Raw genomic sequence first — 26,549 nt, 5'->3', positions numbered from 1 at the left:
TAAAATTTTACTTAGTAATCCAACTTAAATAGTTAAATTCAATTTATTTTACACTTAAAAATCTTGTATGGGTTGGATACACACAAATTGGACGTGTTGCAGATATGCACTCTGACTTGGAAGTTGAGTCTCAGTACTTGCTAGGTTTTTATATTTTTCCCATTTGGTCTTCACTTAGTAAATTGTATATTGTATTTCAAAATGGGTGTTAGAAATTCTTTATGTCTAGCCTTCTATGCTTATTTTTTTAAGTTGCTAAAACTCTAAGTTCCTACAGATATATCCTAACAGTGATAAGATCGCAGCAATAAATGACAATCGTTGGACTTTACGACCAAAGGAGGTCTGTTTCTATCTCTATACATATGCGTGTCTATGTATATAAATGCTTTCATTTTTCAGGTGATACACATAACAAAAGTATCTTTCTAAATTCTTTCCATGTTAGTACTGTGTCTTTGACAGACTACGACACTTTTTCCTTTAAAATTGGCTTCCCCATATGTTCAACTCCAATATCAACAATTTCTCCACTTTTATAATTTCTCATTGTAGGTTCCAGAGGTAGAGAAATTTCTTGGCCCAAGTAAATGTTTGATTCATGTGTGTCACTTCATGCATGAGGATGCTCAAAACCAGACGGTAGTATTTTCAGTTTGTTAGTTCATAGTTTTCCTCATATATTTGTACTCGTTTCAGCTCTCTATTTCACCTCCCTACTAGATGTTGTCCTTGTTATTCTTTGAAATAGTTACTTCCCACTAAAATTTTCTGCTATAGGTTCCCTTTGTAGTGTAATATCAATAGTTATTTATAATTTTTTAGACTTCATATAGTAGCATTGCATTTGACTGAAAACCATATCTCTAGCTGTCTCGAGTTTATGCTTATCCAATATCTCGCGCATAGAAAATGAATCATTATATTTTTACTTGAATTTTATACTTAAAAATAGCAATAAGACGGCTAACATAGGTGAGACTCTTATTGCAAGCACCCTATGCTGCAAATCTGTTAAGATGAACAACCCATTTATTGCACTGCCATATTAGACATTTGTGTTCTTGCTTGCTCTCGAACTTATATTTTATTTTTCTCTACGTGTTTCTCCTCCTTGAGATAGTCCCTTTTATCACATGCTCAGTGATGTGTTGCATATTGATTATTGTATAAGCTACTTAAAGATAGCGTAGTTATATTACTTTCCTAGCCCATATTATTTGTTTCATAAAAATAGTTTTACCTATTGATGTATTTGGATATCTGATGCAATTATTCATTTAAAATGATAGAAAATATAAAACATGTGCATTGTCTCTCAAAGAAAGCATGATTCATTCTGGAGTATAATGTTATATTATCCAGATGTTGTTGGATTTTTTGGCCCATGCATGCCCCCCCCCCCCCAACTTGGATGGCAGCCCACTTGCTGCCCGGCCCATTACCTGACCCAACCCTTCTTCTACTTAACCCTAAATCACTACTTAACCTTATTCTTCCACTATTCAGCCGATGCCTCTTCCTCTCCCTCCTTTCTATCTTTGTTTTTCTTCCTCTCAAGTTTCCAATGCTCTTGAAAATATCTCATCATCTCACCTCTTTCTATCTCTGTTCTATCGGTGTATATATATAATGGTCTTCAATGGTTTTAAAGAGATAAAACAACCACAAAACTAAAACCCCTTTTTGTGAAATACTTTGTCAGAATATTTTCTAAGCGTGAAAGAAATTTCTTAGTGGAATTCTGATTGATTTTAAATGAAGCCTAAGTGGTCTCTTTGTGGATCTTTGTGTCTTGGTGGCTTTGTGGGTTTTTTGCAACCATGAGGGTTACCGGCCGGTGGTGGTGCTTGCGCATTCGGTTGCCAGATCTGGCTCCTGACCCGGTTACTTTACTTTTTTCCGTATTGCTATTTTTCTGTTATTCTTTCTTTATTCATTGATATGAAATTATTGCATGAGGGTTTTCAAATCCACCATTATCTCTATAGTTATTGTTTTATTTGGGTTCATAACTTTATGGATAAATTCCCAACATATCTCATCATATTATCTTCCATGATTCTTTGAAATTCCTCGCTCTTTCTATTTCTCCCTCTCTTGCCCCTTGTTTCTTGTTATCTTAGTGTGATGCCTATGTTTATGTGCTTTATTGCTCTTCGACTTCTCTTTAATTTTCTCTCTTGCATTTCTTTCTTGAAATGGTGCCTTTTATCACATAGTCGATGTTGTGCCTCATATTGACTATTGTATACATTAATTTCTTGAACAAACCATAATTAATTGCTTTCCTAACCCGTATTATTTGATTCACTGTAAAAGGTTTTACCTATTGAAGTATTTTGGTATTTGATGCTATTATTTTCTTAAAAATATACAAAATATAAAATTTGTACATTGTCACCTCCGAGAAACAATGAATCATATCGAAATATAATATTATCGAGTGATCTCATCATATTATCTTCCACGACTATTTAAAATTTTTGCTCTTTCTCTTGCACCTGGTCTTGATTCCCATTATCTTAATGTGCATGTACGTGTGCATACCTGGAGACCATTAGTTACTCAATGTACCCCATTTATAACATCTATTTCCTTTCAATGACCCCAAAATAATGGTTCTAAGTCTAAAAGTATTCTTTTTCCCTGTAACTACCTTCTTGTTAAAGTAATGATGTAATGCTTCTAACTTTCATCTAATATATCCTGACTTTTTTGGTTTGTAATTCTACAGGTTATCCACTTTCATCCTATAAGATATCAAGCAGTAGAAAACTTGTTAGAGATGCTGCTGCATTACGACCAAGTACACATTATGCGGTAAACTCTGAAGTGAGTATTCATTCATAATTGGACTCTATGATCCTATACAAGTGCATACATATGCAAGACTTGCAAATATATTATATATTTAGCAAACGTTAAATATCTTATTTGATTTCCATATATAGCTGGAAACTCACAGTATTAGGCTGCCATAGGAAAGCACTGTGGGTGATGTCCTTGAGCATCTCATGGAGAAGGTAATATAGCTGACAAGTTATTACCGGGAGTGTGCGTGTTTGTGTTCCTAGACTGCTAAGATTTTTCGCATAACATAGCGTTATATGATTTTTAACTGTTGCAATGTTTATGTTAAACAGGTGAAACTTTCTCGTCCAAATGCAGAGCTAAGGCTTCTGGAAGTATTATCGCACAAGATCTATAAGGTCCTGAATTATTGCATCTTCTTTTTATTTCATTCATTAGTTTCATAATATTATCAAAATAATATTCTTATAAAATTTTACTTAGTAATCCAACTTAAATAGTTAAATTCAATTTATTTTACACTTAAAAATCTTGTATGGGTTGGATACACACAAATTGGACGTGTTGCAGATATGCACTCTGACTTGGAAGTTGAGTCTCAGTACTTGCTAGGTTTTTATATTTTTCCCATTTGGTCTTCACTTAGTAAATTGTATATTGTATTTCAAAATGGGTGTTAGAAATTCTTTATGTCTAGCCTTCTATGCTTATTTTTTTAAGTTGCTAAAACTCTAAGTTCCTACAGATATATCCTAACAGTGATAAGATCGCAGCAATAAATGACAATCGTTGGACTTTACGACCAAAGGAGGTCTGTTTCTATCTCTATACATATGCGTGTCTATGTATATAAATGCTTTCATTTTTCAGGTGATACACATAACAAAAGTATCTTTCTAAATTCTTTCCATGTTAGTACTGTGTCTTTGACAGACTACGACACTTTTTCCTTTAAAATTGGCTTCCCCATATGTTCAACTCCAATATCAACAATTTCTCCACTTTTATAATTTCTCATTGTAGGTTCCAGAGGTAGAGAAATTTCTTGGCCCAAGTAAATGTTTGATTCATGTGTGTCACTTCATGCATGAGGATGCTCAAAACCAGACGGTAGTATTTTCAGTTTGTTAGTTCATAGTTTTCCTCATATATTTGTACTCGTTTCAGCTCTCTATTTCACCTCCCTACTAGATGTTGTCCTTGTTATTCTTTGAAATAGTTACTTCCCACTAAAATTTTCTGCTATAGGTTCCCTTTGTAGTGTAATATCAATAGTTATTTATAATTTTTTAGACTTCATATAGTAGCATTGCATTTGACTGAAAACCATATCTCTAGCTGTCTCGAGTTTATGCTTATCCAATATCTCGCGCATAGAAAATGAATCATTATATTTTTACTTGAATTTTATACTTAAAAATAGCAATAAGACGGCTAACATAGGTGAGACTCTTATTGCAAGCACCCTATGCTGCAAATCTGTTAAGATGAACAACCCATTTATTGCACTGCCATATTAGACATTTGTGTTCTTGCTTGCTCTCGAACTTATATTTTATTTTTCTCTACGTGTTTCTCCTCCTTGAGATAGTCCCTTTTATCACATGCTCAGTGATGTGTTGCATATTGATTATTGTATAAGCTACTTAAAGATAGCGTAGTTATATTACTTTCCTAGCCCATATTATTTGTTTCATAAAAATAGTTTTACCTATTGATGTATTTGGATATCTGATGCAATTATTCATTTAAAATGATAGAAAATATAAAACATGTGCATTGTCTCTCAAAGAAAGCATGATTCATTCTGGAGTATAATGTTATATTATCCAGATGTTGTTGGATTTTTTGGCCCATGCACGCCCCCCCCCCCCAACTTGGATGGCAGCCCACTTGCTGCCCGGCCCATTACCTGACCCAACCCTTCTTCTACTTAACCCTAAATCACTACTTAACCTTATTCTTCCACTATTCAGCCGATGCCTCTTCCTCTCCCTCCTTTCTATCTTTGTTTTTCTTCCTCTCAAGTTTCCAATGCTCTTGAAAATATCTCATCATCTCACCTCTTTCTATCTCTGTTCTATCGGTGTATATATATAATGGTCTTCAATGGTTTTAAAGAGATAAAACAACCACAAAACTAAAACCCCTTTTTGTGAAATACTTTGTCAGAATATTTTCTAAGCGTGAAAGAAATTTCTTAGTGGAATTCTGATTGATTTTAAATGAAGCCTAAGTGGTCTCTTTGTGGATCTTTGTGTCTTGGTGGCTTTGTGGGTTTTTTGCAACCATGAGGGTTACCGGCCGGTGGTGGTGCTTGCGCATTCGGTTGCCAGATCTGGCTCCTGACCCGGTTACTTTACTTTTTTCCGTATTGCTATTTTTCTGTTATTCTTTCTTTATTCATTGATATGAAATTATTGCATGAGGGTTTTCAAATCCACCATTATCTCTATAGTTATTGTTTTATTTGGGTTCATAACTTTATGGATAAATTCCCAACATATCTCATCATATTATCTTCCATGATTCTTTGAAATTCCTCGCTCTTTCTATTTCTCCCTCTCTTGCCCCTTGTTTCTTGTTATCTTAGTGTGATGCCTATGTTTATGTGCTTTATTGCTCTTCGACTTCTCTTTAATTTTCTCTCTTGCATTTCTTTCTTGAAATGGTGCCTTTTATCACATAGTCGATGTTGTGCCTCATATTGACTATTGTATACATTAATTTCTTGAACAAACCATAATTAATTGCTTTCCTAACCCGTATTATTTGATTCACTGTAAAAGGTTTTACCTATTGAAGTATTTTGGTATTTGATGCTATTATTTTCTTAAAAATATACAAAATATAAAATTTGTACATTGTCACCTCCGAGAAACAATGAATCATATCGAAATATAATATTATCGAGTGATCTCATCATATTATCTTCCACGACTATTTAAAATTTTTGCTCTTTCTCTTGCACCTGGTCTTGATTCCCATTATCTTAATGTGCATGTACGTGTGCATACCTGGAGACCATTAGTTACTCAATGTACCCCATTTATAACATCTATTTCCTTTCAATGACCCCAAAATAATGGTTCTAAGTCTAAAAGTATTCTTTTTCCCTGTAACTACCTTCTTGTTAAAGTAATGATGTAATGCTTCTAACTTTCATCTAATATATCCTGACTTTTTTGGTTTGTAATTCTACAGGTTATCCACTTTCATCCTATAAGATATCAAGCAGTAGAAAACTTGTTAGAGATGCTGCTGCATTACGACCAAGTACACATTATGCGGTAAACTCTGAAGTGAGTATTCATTCATAATTGGACTCTATGATCCTATACAAGTGCATACATATGCAAGACTTGCAAATATATTATATATTTAGCAAACGTTAAATATCTTATTTGATTTCCATATATAGCTGGAAACTCACAGTATTAGGCTGCCATAGGAAAGCACTGTGGGTGATGTCCTTGAGCATCTCATGGAGAAGGTAATATAGCTGACAAGTTATTACCGGGAGTGTGCGTGTTTGTGTTCCTAGAATGCTAAGATTTTTCGCATAACATAGCGTTATATGATTTTTAACTGTTGCAATGTTTATGTTAAACAGGTGAAACTTTCTCGTCCAAATGCAGAGCTAAGGCTTCTGGAAGTATTATCGCACAAGATCTATAAGGTCCTGAATTATTGCATCTTCTTTTTATTTCATTCATTAGTTTCATAATATTATCAAAATAATATTCTTATAAAATTTTACTTAGTAATCCAACTTAAATAGTTAAATTCAATTTATTTTACACTTAAAAATCTTGTATGGGTTGGATACACACAAATTGGACGTGTTGCAGATATGCACTCTGACTTGGAAGTTGAGTCTCAGTACTTGCTAGGTTTTTATATTTTTCCCATTTGGTCTTCACTTAGTAAATTGTATATTGTATTTCAAAATGGGTGTTAGAAATTCTTTATGTCTAGCCTTCTATGCTTATTTTTTTAAGTTGCTAAAACTCTAAGTTCCTACAGATATATCCTAACAGTGATAAGATCGCAGCAATAAATGACAATCGTTGGACTTTACGACCAAAGGAGGTCTGTTTCTATCTCTATACATATGCGTGTCTATGTATATAAATGCTTTCATTTTTCAGGTGATACACATAACAAAAGTATCTTTCTAAATTCTTTCCATGTTAGTACTGTGTCTTTGACAGACTACGACACTTTTTCCTTTAAAATTGGCTTCCCCATATGTTCAACTCCAATATCAACAATTTCTCCACTTTTATAATTTCTCATTGTAGGTTCCAGAGGTAGAGAAATTTCTTGGCCCAAGTAAATGTTTGATTCATGTGTGTCACTTCATGCATGAGGATGCTCAAAACCAGACGGTAGTATTTTCAGTTTGTTAGTTCATAGTTTTCCTCATATATTTGTACTCGTTTCACCTCTCTATTTCAACTGCATGTGCATCTCTTTCATTTTCTTCCTTTTAAATCTTATGTATTCATTTTGCTTCTGGCAGTGAATTAAAACTCTTGGTGAGCCATTTTATTGGTGATTAATGATGGTGAAACTTTGTCTCGCATCAAGGTTCATGTGCAGAACAAGTTGCAAGTACGAGATGAGGAATTTTTGAAGGTATTCCATCCCGAGCCTAATTGTTACAATCAGTTTAAATGAAGATGATGGTATGATGCTTATGTGGTTAGGCATGCTACAACTTCTACTTTATGCTTGAATCTTCTCGATTTTATGCAGTGGAGATTTGCTTTTGTGTCGCATAGTCAAGCAGAATACTTGGAGGACTCAGATACTTTGTTCGGCCATTTCCAGGTCTCACTCACTCTCTCACATAGACACACTCTGTGACAATATTTATATGCAGATGCGCTTAAATTTCATAATATGTTTTGACTCTACAAAGAAGCAGTATTTGTGTTTCTTGGGAGCAATATCTTGGACTGGAACACGTTAACAATACCCCTAGAAGGCTCCTACAGCAAATCAGGTAATATATACCTGCTTTTATTTTCATTTTTTTTTAATAAATTTGATTTTGTTGCTCGATGTTTTTAATCTTGCTGAAAGTGAAAACCTAACACTATGTTTGGTTTCATTTTTAACTTATTTTGATGTGTTTTGTGGAGATAGAGAGAGAAAAACAAAGATAAATAAGTATGTGTTAGAGATAGTGTGTATGTTTGAATTTATTTTTGGAGATAATATAAAATAAGTATGGTATGTTTGGTGTTGTTTAGTAGGAGACATAAACTACTGTTCATTGTCAAATCATGTCTTTTCTATATATATTTAGTCGTAGAACCTATAATTTGTGTACACTTATTTTGACAAAAAAAACAAATGAGGCACTATTTCAAAACATCTCAAAACACGACCAAAACTTTCAAAACAAATCAAGGCAAACAATTGTCCATGTTTTGGCCTATCTCGGAGATGAAACAAAATTGAAACCAAATATTATGTAAAATTCCATTTCATGCTACATGTCCTTTTATTTATCTACTGAACAAATAAGTTGATTGCTATATTATGAGCCCTGACCCTTACGTGCAAAAAGAAAACTTAATGTGGCATGCTATAGAACACAAGACGTACCTTAGTTGCTCTAAAAACAAAAAAAAGGCATGCAACATACTGAGTTTACGGATTCATGACATATATTTGTTTAATATCTGTAGTTGCAGTGATATGTTTGTGTTTTCTATAAGAATAGTTCTAACTAAGATATGCAATGACCTCTTCTTTTTAGTATTGCACCTCACATAACAAGCCATTGAGGATATACAATTAGGAGTGTGGCCGCCAGTGAGGTTCTTACATAGCCAGATCTTGAAAACTCATAAGTAAAATATAGGAAAAAATGCAAGCAACCCCTTGTGATATCGCAAAATACCTCTTTATGAAAAAATAAATAGCGATTCTCGCCATAGTTTTTCTAGTAAACTTGTTTGTGTCTTTTGTTGTAAGGGAGTAGTACTCCTTGCTTAATTTTGCTCTATTTGTAAGGGAGTAGTACTCCTTATTTATGGCTTTGTTAGAAATTCTAGGGAGGTAGCTCTCCTCGCTGTAACAATTTTGTGCATTTTAATATAGAAGGACTGAGGACTCCGAAAAGCTCCCCCCAGCTCTAGGTGGTTTTTGTTAAAAAAAAAAAATAAATAGCGATTTACCTCCCTGTAATTTTTAAAATACAACAATTTAACTCCTTATATTTTTCAAAATGAAGCAATTTACCTCCCTATATAAGGAGGTAAATTGCTTCATTTTAAAAAGTATAGGAGGGTAAATTGCTATATTTTTTTCGTAGAGGGTAATGTGCTCATTTTCAATATCACAGATGGTGAATTGCATTCCCCCGTAAAACATTTGTCAAAGTTGAGAGTGTAACATACATATTTGTACATATATTGGAGAGCTTCTCTTGATGTAGGGTTTCATGTCGATTCACATGTAATCCAACAGCTTATTGTGGGTGTTCTAGATTTTTGCCATAGATGACCCATCCACTGCTTCAGAATGGACAGTGAGGATCATATTCTAGATTCGTTATCTGAGTTGTATATAGTACTTGTATTTGTTAATTATACATGGCTTCATGTAAATTACTGTACGGAGATTGTCTATTTTTTTAATTGTATATATAGAAATATATATAGATAGGGAAAAAGATCCGAATAGTCCTTTATTTATGCCTTAAAATCGTTTTGGTCCTTTAACTTTGACAATATTAGTTTTAGTCCTATATCTTTCCTTTTTGCTTATCATTCAGCCAATTTTATGACCCTTTTTCCCTACTTTGGTAATAAAGCCTAATAGTCCATTTTAATGCTCTAAAAATGGCCCAACATGCTTCCGAAATAAACTAAGACCCAATAAATTCATACCCTGCTTTGACCGCTCTGTTTTCGGGTTTTCGAAGTCCTAGGTTTTACGAACTTCCTCCAACCATACTACCTTAGCAGATCGTTCGCAAGCCTTGGCTCCTTAATTAACAAAACAACACAACCCTATTTCATTTCCTAACTTAGGGCGTAAAAGAGACTCCAATAGAGGAACTTAATAGAATTTTGGACAAACTGGTTGAACAGAAGCGTTACATTTATTGAAGAAATATAGAGAATATTACATAGATATTATTCCTTCGTTGGAGGAGACAACTATTTAGCCTCTCATAGTGTAGAGGACTTGACTTGTTAGGGAAACCCCATAAACTAAAAGATTAAAACTCTGCAAAAGATTAAAAGGACTTTGTATTCAAATGCTTTGAATAGTAGGAGAAGTTTTCTGTTGCTTTCCTTCTGCTTCATTGCATCTTCATTTATAGGCGTCCGCGGACTTCAAATTCGAACTCCAAACTTGTTTTGTGATGACCTCAATGCATTCGTCATCTGCTCGTGATTCCTAATTGTTGGCCATAATGATTTTTCGGTCACATGCTTTCCAGCTAGCTTTCTTGCTTTGCTGACTGTTGGCCTTTGTCGTTTTCTGCCGACAGTCTTATCCTTGCCTTTTTATATTTTTTTATTTTTACTTCTTTTTTGTAAAAATTTTCTTTTTCCTTTATCCTAGTCTGGTTCGGGTTTAATTTGTGTGACCCGAATTTTTGTCCCGAACAAGGGCTTTTCTGGTTTTTCACAGCAAGGGCATAAATGATTATGCCATTGCCCAACATGCAACATGTTGCACGTCTTCATCTGGATGCTTCAGTCGCCGGCAGCTTATTTTCGCAGATTAACATCCTCTTCTTTTCAAATAAGCTTTCTTCGAACTCAATTCTCTTTCTTATCATGGAGTTTAACAGGAACGAACCATTCATTTTGTTTGAGAAAATCTTGAATGGATACTTGACTTTGTCCATCTCTTTGAGACAGACCCATAATCCCTAAGCTGTCCTAGTAGAGATACTATCTTCATTAATGGTTGATACCAAGGGAGCTTCTCCTGAGACAGATTTGATCTTGTTGAAAGCTACCATATCTGGCCTTTGCAGCTTCATAAAATGGAATGCTGGATGAGACCCCTTTCCTGCCATTTCTGGAGCTACTGATACAAATTTTAACTCCAAAACGTCGCCTCTCTTTAAGTGGGGGCTGTTTTGCCATGAATCAAAGACCGCCCCACTAATCCACTTTGAAAATCTCTGGAAAGACCAACATAGTATGAACTGAAGCAAGAGATCCAAAATCATACCATTCTCGGACATCTTCTGGTTTCGACCCCTCTAACATCCAGACCCTGTTATATTTTTCGGATGTTTCGATAATGGTCTTGCCTGGGTTTACTCCTTTGCGAGAAATTAATTATTCCCACATTTGCTGATATCCTGCCAAGAAGAAGAAGATATCAATTCGTTAGTATTAGCCTTAGAGGTTCCTATTATTGGCCTAAGGCTAATCAATCCCTCCTTAACCCCGGAGGTGTCGGGTTGATTTGAACCCACAGGAGTTTGCACTTCCTGTGACTTAATTGTTGTCCTTTCACCAGAGTCTGGTGATGGCCTCCTGCAATCGATACTTGAATCCGACGCTACAGGTCTAGAGCCTTGTACTCTAAAGACATGTTTTGGGTCATGCTCCCTCAATTCGTGAGTCATCCCTGAAGGTGACGACTTCCGAATTGGTTCTCGTAAATTGTTCCATAGCAAGGTGGATGCTAATAAGGAACTCCTTATTGCGACCTGAAAAGTGTCTAGATCAGCTCTTTGAATTCTTTCAGCAACTTGGGCATTAACCGCTAGCTATCCGAACTTTTTATCAAGCTCCTCGAGGTTTTCCCGAAGGTGCCTGAGTCTCAACATAATGGAGTTTGCTTCAACTGCCTCCATCTCTCGTCAGGAAATCTGCAAGAATATTTTTATGAGATTTTGTAACGACAATACTATAACAATAATATTGGCATTCAGCTTTCCATCTGATAATACGAGCTTTCTCTATTTTCGATTCTAATTCTTTTTTTAAGAAAGCCTTAACATTAGTATTATTAACTTTTAAAGTAAATTCTTTAGCAAGTAAAATTAAGACATTTCTTAAAAGCATTCCAAACAGCAACGAATTCTTTCTCATTAATATGCCAAACTTTTGCTTGTTATTCTGAGAACAACCCTCCTGTGTATCTACAAGGTTCTTCCCTTGTAGTTGTTTTCTTCATGAGCAGTTCTGCCTATCTGTAATCATTGTCATCTGTATAGACTACCAATTCATCCTCGTCCTGTGGTATAGTAAGCTTTTGAGGTTACTGCAATCCTGTTTCAGCTCACGAATCCTTTTTGGAGAATGTAGTAAATTTCTTTGATTCACTCTCCATCCTAATATGATAAAACCCAAATTTGCAATCGAATTTGGAAAACACTTTTGCCCCTTTAATGCAATCAATTAAGTGTTCTCTACTAGGAATGTAATAACCATCAAATTCTAATATTTTATTGATGCTTTGATAGTTAATAACCAACCTGGGTTTACCTCTCTTAATCTCACCATAGTTTCTTACCAGAAATTCAGAACTACTACAGGTAGAGACTCCAGGTTCAATGAGTCCAACACTGATATACACTTTGTTTATCATTTGCATATCCTTCTTATCCTCCATGTTTATCTGGATAGGTTTGTATCGAAAATAATCGTATTTGCATTCATCTTTAACCTTCAGAGTAGCTTCGATCTAGTTCCTATCCCACCATGCCAGAGGGTTTTCACTAAAGTTCCTCAGGATGAGCCACTTGACATTCTCAAGAGAAAATCTGCTTTCTTCGCTGATGTCTATTGATTTCATTTCCAGTAGTGCTTCTTTTAGGTTCAGAATTTTCTCCTCGGATTCCTTATAGAAGCTATCGCTGTGTATGAGTTCCTGTTGCCTGAAAGACAAAAGGACCTTACCAAGTTTACTCTTATCCTGTATTTTTTAATGAGTTAATCTGGCATCAAAATCAGCATGTTTGCTGCTAAAAATTATTGGCATTATCCTGTTAAATACTTTTTTCTTCGCAACACCTGTATCTCACTATCACAGTTAGTAGTAAAGATTAACAGATTCCTTTGATTATCCTGCATATATCTTGCAAATGTTTGAATGAAATTGTTACCTAGCAAGATATCAGCACCTGTATCATGAAAGTAAACAGGAGGTGTTTTTACCCTAAACGAGGGTGATCCAAATGCTCCTCCAATCATTATCTTGGCTTCTCATATTCCTTTATTGAGTATCAGGATTTTTTGTGAAAAACCTCTTCCTGCAATAACGGGTAAGGTTTCCCTTGCTTCCTTAGGGAAAACTCCGGGTTTTGCCGTGCAAATTCTTGATCCTGAATCAATATAAGCTGCAAAATATTTTGTCTTATATTGATCATACAACATACCAACAGATATGTATATAGAAAAGGGACTTGTCATTCAATCTTTATGGTGAAACCATCAAAACTGAATTTCATTCTGTTACCTTTCCTTCTCCATGGTTTATGGTCTTTGAAGAAACTTAACTCCAAAGTCATACACCCACTTTCTCGTCCTACAATACCTGCAACTAGAATTTAATGGCCTACTATTTCTAACATGCTTTCATATTTTCCAATAACATGTTGCTGCAAATGATATAAGTCATAACAAGGAAAAAGTTTTCTTTCTTAGTGATGTCAAATTCTAGGAATCTTGATATATTCTTTCCTAAGAAACATATATGAATGATGTGTATTAGAACGGGCATAAGCTATTCTATCAGTTATAGAATATGGTCTATTACCTTCTATCATTGGATCTTTTCTTTTGAAATCTTGATGAAGGGTTAAGACTCTACTAAAATCTTGGTCTACTAGGTTATTTGCAATCCTAGAATGAATGTCAAATATTAATTTTGCTGCATACAAATTACCTATCATTGTTCCAGGACAACTGTCTCTTAAGTTATTGATTCTTCTATCCATTATTGATAAATGTATTTCTGAATCAATTCCTTCCTTAAAAGTTGCTTTTATTACAATTTCAATAGTTCCTATGTGGATCCATTTCATAGTAATAGCTACTTCTTCTCTAAGCTTACTTAAATTTTCAAGAACTTCTTCTTTACGAATTAGTTGCATTTCCATCACATTACTGGTACGTTCCATAGGTATAGCAAACTCACCTGAACTTACTTTGTAGATTATGTGATGCTTCCTTTGGTTCAATCCTATCTGGTTTAGGACTTTCTCAATTCCTCCAATCCTAAATCCATCCTATGGGCTGAGGTTGGAATCATGTCGCATGGTTCTTTCCATGGTTTTATTTGACACTGTCATTCTGGAAAAGAACCCTGATAGGCTTTCGAAAGTTTGTAGCCTATCTCTCTCGTTGTAATTATTCTGACTCTGTTGAAGATCCATCTGAATCGGTCTCTATTTCCTCCTCATAGACGCTTTCGTTTGAAGGAAGATCTTCGAATTGATAGAATGGTACCAAATCTCCATATTAAACTGCATCTAGAATATCATCCGTGGCTTCAAATTTTCTCAATTCACCACGTTTTTGTGGGCAGTCGGGAGATATATGTCCTTTTGCTCCGCAAGTCCAGCAATTGCAGTCTTTGAAACTTTCATTAGCTTCGTTATGGGCTCGTTTGAAAATTCTTCTTGTAGGGGTTCTTCTAGTGGATCTTACATCTGCACATCTAGATCCTTGGGATGACCCTTGTAGGTCCTGTTCTTTATCCAAATTTATATGTTCTAGCTTTGGACTTGGACCACCATGATCTCCATCGGTAAAAGGTTCTTCTGGATCTCTTGGGGTAGGAATCACTATTTTGCTTCCTCCTTTTCCTCGGCTCGCTTGATTCTCCTATAATAGTTGGAAAATTATTGTTATCACAACAGAGAGGAATTCGTTTGATTTTACCTCTTAGTCTTTTCATGTTTTTCTAGATGGATGCTTGATAGCACCCATCCTTCAGTTTGTCTTTGAGGAAAGACATTCTTCACGCCACTAAATCTAGCTGTCCTTCACGTACTTTGTATGACTGGATCAACATTTTCCTCCATAGACTGCATATTTTTGCGAAAAACATTGGAGCTGCTACTTCTGTTGCTACTCCACTCTGGAAGAAATACTTGCGGAACCAATAGATTTATTCATCTACTCTGCAAATACTTCTTAATTCAAGGCTGAAGAGAGCCTGTTCATATTCTCTAGCCTTCTATGCTCTACTTCTTTCGAAGTATCCATCTCCGATGAAGTGTATCTTGATAGGCCTTCCTAGCCGGTCTGCTATCGTGCCTTTCGAATTTTCGACAAGGATGCTGGGTTTGGTATATTCTGGGGTATTATCCCATTCGATCTTCACAGATCCCTCCAAGCTCAACTCCACAAGCTTTATGAAGTTTTCTTTGTCGAGCTCTATGGAAGTTGTTGCTATCTTGATGGCTGCAACCCATTCGTCTATCAATTTCTCGGTATTTCAGAAATCGATAATATCCAGGTTCAGTATAGCGCCATATGGATGTAAGGGCTGGAGCATGGTCCTCGCCTAAGGTGTATTTTCAAGCACACTTTTTGGATTTCTCCCTTGATTTTCCTTTAGTCTGGTTCCCACAAACGTTGGAGTGACATTAATGTGGAAATCCATGCTTTCCCTCATCGGGTGATCCTATGAAGGATCATTAGAACATGTACTTCTCTCCGGCAGTGGTAGTGATGGAGTAATTTCATTTGTTTGGATATTGACCAAATCCACAATCCCGAGTTAGGAAATGGATTCTGCCAATTCTTGTAGATCGGATAGATACGCTCTCGTCACCTCCATTATTTTATAGATCTGATAGATGTGATAATCAGATCCTCTCTGGACATCGGCTTTGGAATCTCCGTGGCCTTCCCTTTCTGATGTAGAAGAGGTACTGTTCCAAGTGCATGATTCGCTCCTGTCTGGATCTTGATGTCTCAGGGTTTTTCCTTTGTTTTCTTTTTAGATTTGTAATTTCAGCCCTTAGATCTGTAAGGACCTTGTGTAGATTGGGAAGGATCTTAAGGACCTGTTCAACCTTTTGGCTCAAAGATTCTATTTTCATAGGTATATGGATTAACCTATGTCCATAGTCTTGAACTGCCTTTTGTATATCCCTCAAATCTTGGGAGATCATTGATGTATCTGGCTCGAGTTCTTTTCAATCAGTCATAATTTTTAGAACTGAAATTATGAAGGAATTTACCCGTTCCGCTTCTCGTGACTAGGATTCTACCATGGACTTCAGTGGAGTGTAGACGCCTCATTGCATTCCCTAGTAGTACTTGTCGAACCTCAAAATTCCTCAGCCATTCTTATTCCTCTTTCGGCGTGAGAAGTTTTGGATCAATCCTCATGGGACCATTGTACCATTTGTCAAGAATTTGCATTAGAAATTCTCTTCATTGTATTTCTAGGATCTGGAAATATTCCCTGTTTTTAGCGTAACTTGAACTTTCGTTCGGTTTCATTTTCTCTCGGAGAGTCTCCTCCATTAGTGGATAAATAATATCAAAATGCAATGTAATCATATATTTCTTCAATAAACCTAGGCTCTAATACCATTCTAGGCGAGCATTATCGAAAAAATGTGAAATGAGTGCATATGGACTAAAACTGCCTTTTAAAAGTTGCATAGGGGTAAAATTGTCCGAAATTTTACCAGAGGACTAAAAGTAGCAATTTCATAAGTTACTGGACCTAAACAAATATGGGCATACTTATCGGACTAAAATTAAAATTAGACATATTTAGCGGACTATAATGATACTTTTTCCTATATAGATAGATAGATAAATAAAGAGATTGATTGATGAGCTATTGAAATTGTTTCTGCTATTCTGTAGTAATTTCTGTTTATTATATTGTTTTACTCTTGGCCATTGTGCAGTTCTATCACTATGTTTTGAAGCCTTCAATAACGTTAGAAAATTGTGGTGGTTTAATCAATATACCATTACATGAAAGTATTTTATGCTAGGGTATTATGACATTGTGATGTCATATTCTAAGGTTAGTAGGACTAAAATTCTCTTATGTATAAGAACATGTGAAAGGACAGAGTAACAGATATGATAGACACATGCAGCGAGTAGTGCACAGTAGGATAAATTGATGATATGATTCCCTCTCCACTTCCTATTAGCCCACTCCACGTCTAAGGCCCAGTCTCAGTTTGGCCATGTGAATCGAACATCCTGTCACAGCTATGAGGTATCGTCTGGCATAAAAACATTGAAAAAGTAAGTGTGCATGTGTTTCTATTGCGCCTTCATCACAAAGAACATAGGTACCAAGATATGACAACCACAGTTTATCTGTAATGGATAGTTTCCCTAATATAGCGAGCCACAGTATGAATGTATATCTAGGAATCTTCAAGGAGCCCGAGAGTAGTGAAGTCCAGCCTAACTTGGGTCCCGGCGGGTGTAATATACGATATAGCGGTGCAACAGTGAGACATCCATTCGTATCTCGCCAATGAACACGATCATCGTCTCCATGGATTATGGGCAAGTTCTGTACAATCTCCAAACATGTCCGTGATGAGGCCCAGTGCAAATACCCATCCACAATGACCCTATTAAGTTTCTCCGAGTGTCCAAGACCAGTGAGTTGCGGGCCACGTGGTAGCCTTTGAATAAGCGGTCCGAGGGGGTGCCACGGGTCCTGCCACGAATAGAAGGTAGCTCCATCACCCACTTGGTAATCCACCAATGGTCGAATAACGGTACGTAGGCGAAGGAGTTTTCTCCAACCCCACAAACCTCCATGCTCAGAAATTGTCCAAATGGACCTGTCACACAAGCGCCCATGGTACAACCACTCCACCCATATGGATGTTCTATCACAAATAAGCACATCGTATGATTGCTTACTAATGAGGCACGGTTAAGAATAGCGATGTCTCTTAAGCCCTATCCTTCCTCTGCAGCTGGCTTACATATATCTCTCCATGGTACCTTTACATAGCCCCCACTAGTAGCACCTTTCCATAACAAGTAGCGCAATCTCTTCTCGATCTGCCTTATAGTACTTTTAGGTAGAATGAACACGGAAGTCCAATATATACTCAAATCCATGAGAACGGATTTAATAATCTAAATCCACCCCGCAAATGATAATGTCATACCCTCCCAACCCTGAATGCAACAATCAATTTTTGCTAATAGAGGTTGGCAATCCAATATTGATAGTCTGAAAGAGATTAGAGGAAGCCCTAGGTATCGCACTGGTAAATGCCCCTCCTGAAAGCCAAGCGCTGCTAATAACAAGTCTCTCATCCATTGTGCCGCTCGTGATAAAATGAGATGGCTCTTTTTCCATTAAGCCAAAGTCCAGATAACTCAGCAAATCGATCTAGACCCCATTTAAACACCCGAATGGAGGTCATATCAGCTTTACAGAAAAGTAGTAAATCATCGACAAATCCAAGCTGAAATAATTTAGATGGTCCACATTTCCAATAAAAATAGAATAACATGTCCTGATCAATCAATTAAAGTAAGAGTAAATGAAGTACCTCCATTACTAAGACAAATAGGTACGGTGACAATGGATCTCCCTGTCGTAACCCTCGTGACCCTACGAAGAAACCGTGTGGTTTCCCATTAAGACCAACCGAGAACGAGGGTGATGTGATACACTCCTCCACCCATCGAATGAACTGTGCAGGGAACCCAAATAGATGCAGAACTACCAGGAGGAAATCTCATTCTACCATGTTATTGGCTTTTCGAATGTCCACTTTAAGCGCACATCGTGGGGGAAGCCGTGCATGATAGTATCCTCTAAACAGTTCCTGTGCTAAAATAATATTATCGCCTATACTACGACCCGGAACAAAAGATGCCTGACAGGGGCTTATCAATTTATCCAAAATCAAACTCAATCTTTGAACAAGAATTTTAGCAATGATCTTATAGAGGGCATTACAGCAAGAAATAGAGCAAAAATCTGTGACCATCATAAGGGAGTGTACCTTAGGGATTAATGCTAAAAGCGTGGTGTTGATTTGCTTTAGCATCCTACCTAATCAAAGAAGTCCAGAATAGCTGACGTAACTTCTGTTCCCACAATCGGCCAGGTTGCTTTGTAAAATCCAGAAAAATATCCATCAGGTCCCGGTGCCTTGTCGTATGCGATGTCAAAAACGGTCTGCTTGACTTCGTCGGCTGTAACTGGTTTCAGTAGAAGTTGGGTGTCCTCCTCAGTCAGCGCGTGTCTCGTCCATGGTCTCAAGTACCCAATATTGATTGTCTGTTGTCTTCGCACCCCTCCTAATAGAGCCTGGTAAAAAGAGATAAACTCATGAATAATCGCTCCTGGCTCTGTATTAGGTGTTTCCTTGCTCGTCATTGATCAGCAAGATCCTCCGAGCAATTCTTCTTTCGACTATTTTGCGGAAGAAGACTTTCGAGCATTGGTCCCCTCCCTTCATCCACTGCATCTTTGCCCGATATTATAGCATGATTTTCTCGAGCTTCACCGCCTTGGCGTATACTATCCGACAGCAGTGTTCCAGTAAGAGTAATAGTTCATCTTGCCGATCCATACTCAGTAATGTTTGGGCTGTCTCAAGAAAACCTTTTTCTAGCTTAACATTACACGAAATGTCACCCTTATTTCTCCTCTACTGCCTGAAGATGGGGTTTAAATCCTTCAGCTTTCGTGTAACAGCATACATAGGCACGCCTACAATAACATGTTGCCAGAAATTCTGCACACTAGTGAAAAAATCTAGTGAGAGAGTAAGGTAGTTACCAAATCTAAACATACCTCCAAGCTGCATTTGTCTATCCCCATTCAATACAAGCGGCGAGTGGTCTGAAGTCTGGGGCAAGAGACTAGTGTAGCACGATGTGGGGAATCGTGTGAGCCATGTATCATTAATAAGCATCCGGTCTAGTTGCTTCCATAAACTACGCGAAGTCGTGCTGCAATTATGCCATGTATACCATTCACCCTGCATGGGAAGTGAATGCAAAGCAGTTGACTGAATACATGCATTAAATTCCTCCATGGCCATCCTTATATCTCCAGATGTGCCACAAACCTCACTAAGATCACGTACCGCATTAAAGTTACCCCCCACTAACCACAGCTCATCCATCGACTGATTACCCAACATATTTAAAGATTCTCATAACTGACGTCGATCGATAACTTCATTAGCACCATATATAACTATAATAAACATCGGTTCATTGCATGCACGAACGTTCCAGAATGCATCATTCAACATGGGTCACCACTAATGGGGCTGCTGATATTAGGACCCCTCGTAGATGCTTCTGCATCATCAATGAAGTTTAATGGGTCAAAGGAATTGAATATGACTACTTCCTTACCGTTATTTCTTCCCTCCGCGCTGATTTGCTCGTTGGGAGGCTCACGAGCAACTGGCGGCTGCAAGGAAGCATCAACCGGTTGCTAGAAGGACCCGTTATCTGACCTCACGAGATGCGTCTGTGTAATATACCCTCTTTATCAACCTAGGGGATAGAGGTAGTGACTTTAGGAACATAGACCGCTATAGGGGGTTTTAATGACTTTGCACCTTTGTTAAACAAGCATTCCTTAGACGAATGCCCCAAGCTCATACAACTATTACAATTGAGGGGGAGCCATTCCTACTCCACGTCCACTTTGCATGGCGATTCCCATCCATCCTCGTCCGGGGTCACAGTGATGATGTGTTTAGGCATACAGGAGCCAAATTCAGTCTCGTGCATGCTCTCATAATAGCATCCGGATACAGTGGCTTCCCTACTCCACTAGCCATTGTGCTTAATCCCTCCATTGTCCAAGCTCAACCGGTTGGTGTCTCAATCTGATCCACAATGGGACACGTGTGTGTTTGAGATTACGCATTACCATTCCTGGTTGTCATATCTGGAGCACGATCGGTTGCCCCTAGTATTGCTAGGACGTATCTTCTATTACATCTTCCATATCCATAACCGTGTTAAACATGAAGAAAAAGAACCCATTCATCATGGCAGTTACCTCCCCCAATGAAGGCCAAATAGAAGTCACATACTCTTTCAGGTGATGGAAGTACGGGCGTTTGCCCAAAAAATACCCCACTACTGTTGCCTTCCACCAACGAGACCCATCATGAATCGATTCCGACGTGGGTCATACTATGACTTCACCATTTTGCATTACCGGTGCAACATGCGACAATGTTTTTTGGGAGGAATTATTGAACACAAAAGTAATTTTATCATCATAAATTGGGATTTCAGAACTAGTACGTAGGGAAATAGTTCCAACAAAGAAATCCGTATCACCGGACGAGATATTAACCACTGTCGGATTTGCATGTGTACACCTAAAGTCCTGTCAGTTTCAGTCGCCGAAGTTGAAACTGTCACTAGAGCAGAAATAGACGGCCGGGCAGGTTGCAGAAACAGAGATTCTGCAACACAAATTCCAGTGTTGTTCATCTCCGACCAGCAAGTCACTGTCGCCGTGTGCACATGACCCATCCCCTCCTCCATAGCCGGTCGTTTTCCGGACGTTTGAGGCAGCCCAAACCAGTCAATCAGCTGAGATTGCGACGCTGCAGCAGAAATCGCAGCACTATTCGTCGCCGGCAAGATCACCGGCGTCGTGTGTTCCATGTCCTTCTCCAATCATCGGCGTTGATACAGCAACAAACACTCCCAAAAACTGTTGCGCATCTAGGGTTTGCACTGGTGGCACCGCCTTCCTCATCAGGTCCATATCCGCTGCTGTAACCATATTCGCCGACGACGGGCCAACAGCAGCAGCAGAAGTCGCGCAGGTCATCTCCTTCAGCGCAGCAATCGCGAGGACAGGTTCAAGTGAAATTTCAGAACCCAAATCCTCCTGATTCTCGAAGACAGCGGAATTCCATCGCACCCGTCGAAAAAGTCGCACCAGCAGACTCCCTTCGGTTGGGAAAACACAGAGTAGATAGAGAGGGCCAAACCGCGCTTCCCACTTCTGTTTTAGAGTTTCCAGCGCCGCAAGAGAAACAACATCGCCATCATCAAAAATCTTCTGTGCCAAATTAAAAAATTCTGCAATACTGTAGGAGGCACGAACCTCATCCGCTAGCCGCGCTGGTGAAGCAGTAGAGACGCCATTGTTGCTGCTTCCTTGGTCGGTACTATTTTCACCAAGTGCAGTTCAGACACATCCAAGAAATCGAGACCATCCTCTCCCCAATAATCCGCAAACTCGGCAACAGGTTCACCGGCATCCTCCCCATCGTCGTCAAGTTCACCATGGAGGAGAATTGTAGTGTGTGTTTGTGAAGGTGCGGTAGTGTGTGCGAGAGAACAGAGAGTGTATGGAGAGTCAATCCCATCAAAAAAATTATTTTCTTCTATTTATTGAGTGTGTGTTTATGTAAATACGATTACATTAATATCACACCACTTCTATTCATTTTAGGCCCATCTCCGAGATAAACCAAAACAGGCCACATGTTTGGGTCGATTTAATTCACTTGGACCGTGTTTATTTTGTTTTGATTTGGGTTTTGCCTTGTTTCTCAACATCATATAGAAAATTCATTGAAGTACATTCTCACATTTTTGTCCCATCATCACTCCTCCCACCGTCTGTTGTCTTTCGCCGCCAGGTTTCAAACCGCCATCGCCCACATTCTGTGCACCAATCCATTCTCTCGGAGATGGTGGAGGAGCACGCTCAACCGAAAATATGTTACCTTGAGCATCCCTTCTTTGTGCAAAAGCTGATTCTGGACCTTCAAATCACGGTTGAAAGCACCGCAGGTATGGCAAAAATCAAGTAGTGGTGGTTGATTTGCTAGGTTTTCTTGTGGTGGTGGTGGCAGTTTCACCCGTCTTCAACGTATTTTCGGTGGAAGTTATGACCGCTACTGAGCGTTTTCTTAGCTCTCCTACAATCCAATTTGGGTTAGAAATCGGAGTTCTTCTCACTCTTTGCATTCTTTGGTGTTACTCTCTAATCTAGCAAACAAACACAAAGAGAAATGTATTTGTTAATTCTTTAGTATGGTACAATTTATTAACTATAGTATATTTAAATCTATACATAATTATAGATATGGTGTAATTAATTTAGATCCATTCTATTTATAAACATGCTACAATTAATTTAAATATATACTATTTATTAATAAATGTGGTCTTAAAATAATTAACTTTGGTTGTGTGTTTTTTTACTAATACGTAAAAAACTTTATAATATTAAATTATTTAAATTAATTTATCAAATATAATATTGAAGTAGTCTATTTAAATTTAGTAATTCGAATAGAACGTCAAATGTGCATAAAATTATTTATTAAATATATATTTATTATTTATGAAATAAAACATAAATTGAGTATTATTTTTCATACAAAAATATATATACAATAATATATACAGTTCAATCCACCTACAAGTAAACCAATATATATAATTATAAGGGTAAATTACATTTTACCATTTGAACTATGTCCAATTTTACATTTGCCACCGAAACTTATTTTTTGTGTCAATTACCATCTCAACTTTGCGATATTTGAACTTTGCCATATATGATCGTCATTGTATTGATCTTTCTGTGGAAAAAATATTACAGACTGTTCATATGTAAATAATATCACATTATATAACCTTTAAGTATCACATGTGCATTTCATGTGATTTTATTTTTTACAAAACAAATGGTTGAGAAATAGTTATAAATTACAAAATGCAAAATTTTCTAAAGTTAAAATGGTAATTTGACCCAAAAAAAAATTTAGATGTCAAAGTGTAAAACAACCATAGTTCTGATATTAAAATGTAACTAACCCTAATTACAAATTCATATAAAAGAGACATGATTTGACAATAAACAGTGAATTTTTTCTTCCAAGATACCAAACCGAACTTACAACACGTATTTTACATAAGTTCTATTAAAATATAAATCCAAACTTACATACTATTTCTAACACATATTTATTTATCTTTATTTTTGTCTCTTTATCTCCCAAAATAAAACAAAACACTCTAAATATAAAACCAAACATAATGCACATATTTTATAGCTCTACACACCTTTTTCCCACTGCTTCGCTGCCTTCTCTCGGCCATATCCTCTACTTACACCGTAAATTCTGCAGCTATGCCACTGCAATTATTAGAATTTCCCATTTCTCCAGGCCAGTCTTGAAGAAGCCAAAATAAGAAAATTCCAAGAGAAATATGGTTCAAGAATCTCATCCACTTCTAGAAAGTTCCAACACAAAGATTGGTCAGGAATTTATCCAGCATGCATGAAAGTTCCAACAGAAAAATTATTCAAAAATCACATCCACCTCCTGATGCACTGCCAGCTATCCACAGTACAGTTTCTTATCACAATCGTCAGGTGACAGCCGGCGGCAGTGCTCCGCCATTTTTTAGGGTGTCCCATGTGAAGGAGTAGAAGAAGATTGCGAACCTGAAAATTACAGCACCGACACGGTCTAAGTTGTTTTCCAAAATTTTCACTTAATGTTCAGTTTTCATGTTTGATTCTTGGTTCCCTAATTTTTTAATATATTTATGAGGCATCTCTCTGTTAACGTGTATATGTTAGATTATTTTATTTGAAACTTATTTATGTTCCACAATATTATCTGTTGGCATTGTCAATTTTTTACTTTTAAATAAATTCTAAATTTTGTTTTACGTGTACTTAAGAATATTTGAATATTTTAAGGTTTGCTTCAGCATGTACATTTAAATCAGTAATATTCTTGTTGTTGATTGCATGTATCTATACTTTTATATAATTAGAAAGTACCCTATCGGTGTCTTCAATTTATTGACATCTCAATTTTTATTTTTAAATATTTTACTAGTTTTTTCCTCTTTTCTTCACTTTCTATTTTACTAGTTTTTTCCTCTTATGAACTTCTACATCTCTTTTTCTTCTCTCATATTTCTCAGTATTATTTCTCATTTCTTTATTTTTTTTATATTTAATTAATCTAATTGATATATTCTTACTATAATCATTATTTTTTAAAAAATAATTAAATTAATTGCTCATATATAGTGAGTGTGCCACATATGCTCGTTTTACTGAATCTGGGAACCTGCTTTTTCATATCAGTTTACGTCAATTTGGTGTTATGGTGTATGAAGAATTGAAATTCATATTGAAAATCTTCTACAAGAAGCTGGTTGGGGCGAGAAGAACTACGGGTGTCTATTTCTCTATTTGAAGTGTTGTTGTAGCAACGGACATCAGATTTTTCTTGTTGGTAGAAATTGCTTCTACAAATTGACCTAAACCCAGCAAAAGTAGATAAGTTTTAATATAAGGGCATTCACTGTCCAGTCTTTCATGTAAATGTTCTTTGAAGGTTACGTTTGCTCTAATTCCAGTGTTTGAAACTGAGTGTTGAGTAATTAAAGAGTTGGGCTAATTTCGTTTTCATCTTGATCATAGTTAAAATTTGTAAAGAATGTGCAAGTCCTCGAGATCGCATCGTTGATCTTCAGGTCGCTTACGACCTCGGTCTGTAGGTCGCTAGCTACCCCCTTTTTTTTATCTTTTCTATACAGTTTTGCTCTTTTGTCCTTTTCTGTGTTATTAATCTGTTTGTTAAGACTTTTCTGTTATTCCTTGGTTGGTTAGTAGTTTGTTAGCTAGATTCCTTTCTCTTGTATTTATACACTAGCTTCCATTGTATTTTTCTTGATGATGAATGATGATTAATCCTTCACCATACTGATTTGAGAATGGAGATGTTGTCTTCTCTCTCAAACTTAAAATTTCTGCATGGTATCAAAGCCTTCTATTGACGGACTCTATATACGGTGCTTATACATTTCGGCGATAGCCGGCGTTAACGGATATTTTGAAGAACATAATGGAGTCCTCGCCCGAGAAGTTGCAACTTCATGGGTCCGATCACCCGGGAATGATACTGGTAAGCGCCCCACTCACCAAAAACAATAATCTAAACTGGAGTTTTGGAATCAAACGTGCACTTCGTGCCAAGATGAAATTGGGGTTCATTGTTGAAACCCTCCGAAAAACCACTGCCAAATAACCCCTTCTTTGATCAAAGGATTCCGGTTGACATCATGGAGGCCTTCATGTACACGAAGTCCTCCCCAAAGCTCTAGGCCGACCTTGAGCAGCGAGATGGGGAACGCAATGGGCCTCAGTTGTACTAAATTCAGAGAGAAATCTACTCTATGACATAGGGTAATCTCCCCCAATCATCCTATTTTACGAATATGAAGAGATTGTGGGACGAAATGGCAGAACTGAAGCCAATGCCTCAGTGCACGTGCAACAGGTGTACCTGTGGGGCCTAGAAGGTAGTGGAGGACTCAGCTGCATTCACGCAACTGATGCAATTTCTGATGGAGCTCAACGATGTTTTTGAGACTGTACGACATCAATTGCTGGTCATGGAGCCGGTTCCTTCCATTAACAAGGCCTACTCCACCATAAAGTGCGGAGTAGCAGAAAAGGGTCCAGATGGAGATCGCTGAGGTTGAAAGCACAACCTTACATATAAGGCAGGAGTGGAACACGACCTGAGAGGAAGTGGAACACGACCTGAGAGGAACAAAATTGGTACTGACAAGCGATCACTGTACTGCACGCATTGTCAGCTAACCGCGCACAATCAGAGCACCAGTTTTAAGTTGTATGGGAGACCTGATTTGTACAAAGAGCTCAAAGATAGGAGGAAGAAGGAGGAAAGCGGCAACAGAGGTTTTTTCGTCCAAGTCGCAAATGATGGCGAT

At 37.2% G+C, this 26,549-nt stretch overlaps 1 protein-coding gene across 1 annotated transcript; it reads left to right on the top strand.

Annotated features, from left to right (window-relative positions):
• The first annotated feature begins 3 nt into the window (after positions 1-3).
• LOC105179558 (ubiquitin C-terminal hydrolase 13-like) lies at positions 4-22,752 on the top strand. The gene is made up of 15 exons (XM_088877073.1): positions 4-343; positions 556-642; positions 2,738-2,835; positions 2,955-3,026; positions 3,147-3,212; positions 3,560-3,625; positions 3,838-3,924; positions 6,019-6,116; positions 6,236-6,307; positions 6,428-6,493; positions 6,841-6,906; positions 7,119-7,205; positions 7,340-7,455; positions 7,576-7,825; positions 22,418-22,752. Exons 4-8 carry the CDS (start codon positions 3,018-3,020, stop codon positions 6,106-6,108), a joined length of 318 nt encoding a protein of 105 aa, XP_088733199.1. The 5' UTR covers positions 4-343; positions 556-642; positions 2,738-2,835; positions 2,955-3,017; the 3' UTR covers positions 6,109-6,116; positions 6,236-6,307; positions 6,428-6,493; positions 6,841-6,906; positions 7,119-7,205; positions 7,340-7,455; positions 7,576-7,825; positions 22,418-22,752.
• Positions 22,753-26,549: the final 3,797 nt, after the last annotated feature.

The sequence above is a fragment of the Sesamum indicum genome, linkage group LG13 (genome assembly GCF_026168435.1).
Source record: "Sesamum indicum cultivar Baizhima isolate 11 linkage group LG13, ASM2616843v1, whole genome shotgun sequence".
Lineage (NCBI taxonomy): Eukaryota > Viridiplantae > Streptophyta > Magnoliopsida > Lamiales > Pedaliaceae > Sesamum > Sesamum indicum.
Note: the sequence above shows the minus strand (reverse complement) of the source record. Positions and strands in the feature narration are given on the sequence as shown.